The sequence below is a fragment of the Salminus brasiliensis genome, chromosome 17 (assembly GCF_030463535.1).
Source record: "Salminus brasiliensis chromosome 17, fSalBra1.hap2, whole genome shotgun sequence".
Classification (NCBI taxonomy): Eukaryota; Metazoa; Chordata; class Actinopteri; order Characiformes; family Bryconidae; genus Salminus; species Salminus brasiliensis.
The window spans coordinates 32,975,136-32,977,810 of NC_132894.1; the positions used below are offsets into that span (position 1 = coordinate 32,975,136).

General features: G+C 40.5%; 1 protein-coding gene across 1 annotated transcript; it reads right to left on the reverse strand.

Annotated features, from left to right (window-relative positions):
* Positions 1–617: 617 nt before the first annotated feature.
* Positions 618–2,308, reverse strand: mespba (mesoderm posterior ba). Its single transcript, XM_072660772.1, has 2 exons — positions 1,590–2,308; positions 618–791 (listed from the first exon to the last, which is right to left on the reverse strand). The coding sequence occupies exons 1-2, from the start codon at positions 2,283–2,285 to the stop codon at positions 750–752; spliced, it is 738 nt and encodes a 245-aa protein (XP_072516873.1). The 5' UTR covers positions 2,286–2,308; the 3' UTR covers positions 618–749.
* Positions 2,309–2,675: the final 367 nt, after the last annotated feature.

The window sequence follows — 2,675 nt, forward strand, 5'->3', positions numbered from 1 at the left end:
TGTTTCAGCTCAGTTACTTTGGCAGGAATTGGGTTGACTGTGTTGACCTGACTGACACAGTACCAGTATACAGGTGTGGCATCTGATTGGCCACTGCTATTGCTACTGTAATCACCTGGCTATGGATCACATTTGACTTTACTGTACAGTGGGTAACTGTCTCAATGAGAGACGAGGTACAGGGTCACTTTCAGGTTACCCTGTGAGACTGTCTCTGATTGTATATTTATTTACAAAAAATGGACTGCACATTTCTGTGCTGTGAAATATGTATTTATATGTATTTTAACTAATGAAGTGATGATACTTACAGATTTGATCATTTCAATAATGTGTCAGCAATTCAGCAAAACTGTAAGATAATATTTTGGCGCCCTCTTCTGGTCATCTCAAGGCATTTTCTGTTTTTCTTTGATAAAGTTGTTGTTTGTGTGGCAAATAAATAAACTTTGAACAAATAAACATGAAAGCTTTGATGTTTTAGAGATGTTTAGTTTCATGTATATACATAAAACACTACAAAAAATTAATTCAAAATACATTGTTTATTATAAATACATATTAAATAGAGTTGTTTTGTATTTACAAAAGACATACATAGATAACATATATATAAATTAGTATTTCGTTATTAAAACATATATTGACAATAATTTTTGAAATAAATTGGTCTGTTCAGTTTCACAGTATGAGGGTATCCACCAGGTTTGGCTTGCCAGTAGATTTGGTAGGCGGTAGTGGGGCAGTTCTCAGCTCCAAAAAGCCGGTGGAACAAGCTGATAGCCGTAAACCTGAAACATTAAAAACAGAGTGAGAATTAGTGACATGGCAACCACAAACATACAAATCATGTATTTACAGAATATCACTATAAAGTACAGCTGGATACAGTACAGGGTATAGTACAGTGTAATAGTCCTGTATGCTTCAGTTGTATACCATGTAGCACAGCTAAATATTACTGTACAGTACAGTTGAATAGTAGTGTACACAATGTCTGTTACAGTTGCATATAACTGTACAGTACAGCTGTAGAGGACTATAAAGTACATCTGTATAGCACTGTATAGTATCGCTGTATAGTATTTTATAGTGCAATAAAATACTGTCATATAGTACAGCTAAATATTACTGTACAGTTGAATAGTAGTGTATACAGTGTCTGGTGCAGTTGCATATAACTACAGAATAGCTGTATAGTACTATATAGTACAGCTGTATAGTACTGTAAGTGTATGCCACAATTGAATTTTGCTGTATAGTACATAGCATAGGGGTATGCTACTGTACAGTACAGTTAATTGGCACTGTATAGTGCAGATGAATAGTAGTGTATACAGGGTCTGGTACAGTTGTATATAACTGTAAAATACAGCTATATGGTAATGCATATTACTGCCTAGTACAGTTGTATGGCAGTGTAACAGTGGTGTATGGTACAGTTGCATATAACAGTATAGTACATCATTTAAAAACCTATGGACTATCAGTGTATATATATATATATATATATATATATATATATATATATATATATATATATAGTGTGGGCAGTGTTTTAATTGCAGTAATGAAGTCAGCATGCATACCTGGCAGGATTGCGTCAGTTGAGCACACTGCTGAGGCTGAAAGGTGTTCAGGTTCAGATCTGAGCTGTAGATCTGATCCGTCCACGGATCTGAAAGCTGACCACTGCCCTGGTTCATGTCCATTCTCTGGTCTCTGTACACCACACTGCTGCCAGTTTGATGCTGTCCAGTGTAGTCACTGTACTCTTGCCCTTGTGTGGACCTGCACTGAAAGTAACCAAGAATCTCTGGAGAACTCCTCCATCCACTGCAGCTGTCCATCTGCTTCCTCTGGGACAGGTATTCTTCAGTGAGGCCCAGTTGAGCGGACAGATGGGAGATGTAGCGGATGGTGAGGCGTAGAGTCTCAATCTTGGTCAGGGTTTGTCCTGCAGGGGCTACCGAAGGTGGCAGGTAGGTTCGGAGGTGGTGAAGAGCTTTGGTTAGGTCCCTCATCCTCAGCTTCTCCTTCTCGCTGGCGTTCTGCCGCTGCTCACTTGGGTTCCTCAGCCTGGATCTTCTGGAAGCTGCCTTTTTGGCCACTTTTGATCGTGCCGGTTGGCTTGGCCTGGCCTGCTTGGCCTGGTGGGACGGGGAGCTGTTGAAATCCATTGACGGAGCTGGCGAGACGGTTTCTGGAGAAGAAATGCTGTAGAACTCAGAGTCTGAGCTCCACTGGCTTTGAGGGTGGTGGCAGCACAGGCTGGATGGATCCATGCTAGAGGCTTGGAGAGGCTTGGAGAAGATTAGAGAGCGAATGAAGGCAGGAGCTGGAGGCTGGAGGTTTTTATGCCGGACCAGAAGGTGCGAAGTGACACCTCTGCAGGCTTGGAGCAGCCGGGGCTCCAGGGCTGTGTATGGGAAAGGCTGAGGGAGGCCACAGAAGCAGAGGTGTGAATTTCGACTCCTCTTCAGTGCAGTTTTCTTCTCAGACTTAATTTCGGTCTAGTTCACTGTTGTAATACAATATTTGTAGGATGTTCACATGAGCTTAGTTTGAAAAAATGGAGACCTTTTATGCTATGAATAATGTTTATTTGATCCAATCATAATTTGGATAAAATAAATGTTCTTAATGCCAACAGTAAATTAAATCAGGGAATGTAT

Excerpts from the sequence above, each read along its gene's own strand:
- mespba (XM_072660772.1), bottom strand. The coding sequence starts at position 2,285 with ATGGATCCATCCAGCCTGTGCTGCCACCACCCTCAAAGCCAGTGGAGC. Across the intron at positions 792-1,589 it reads AACTGACGCAATCCTGCCAG|GTTTACGGCTATCAGCTTGT; the intron begins GTATGCATGCTG and ends TTAATGTTTCAG.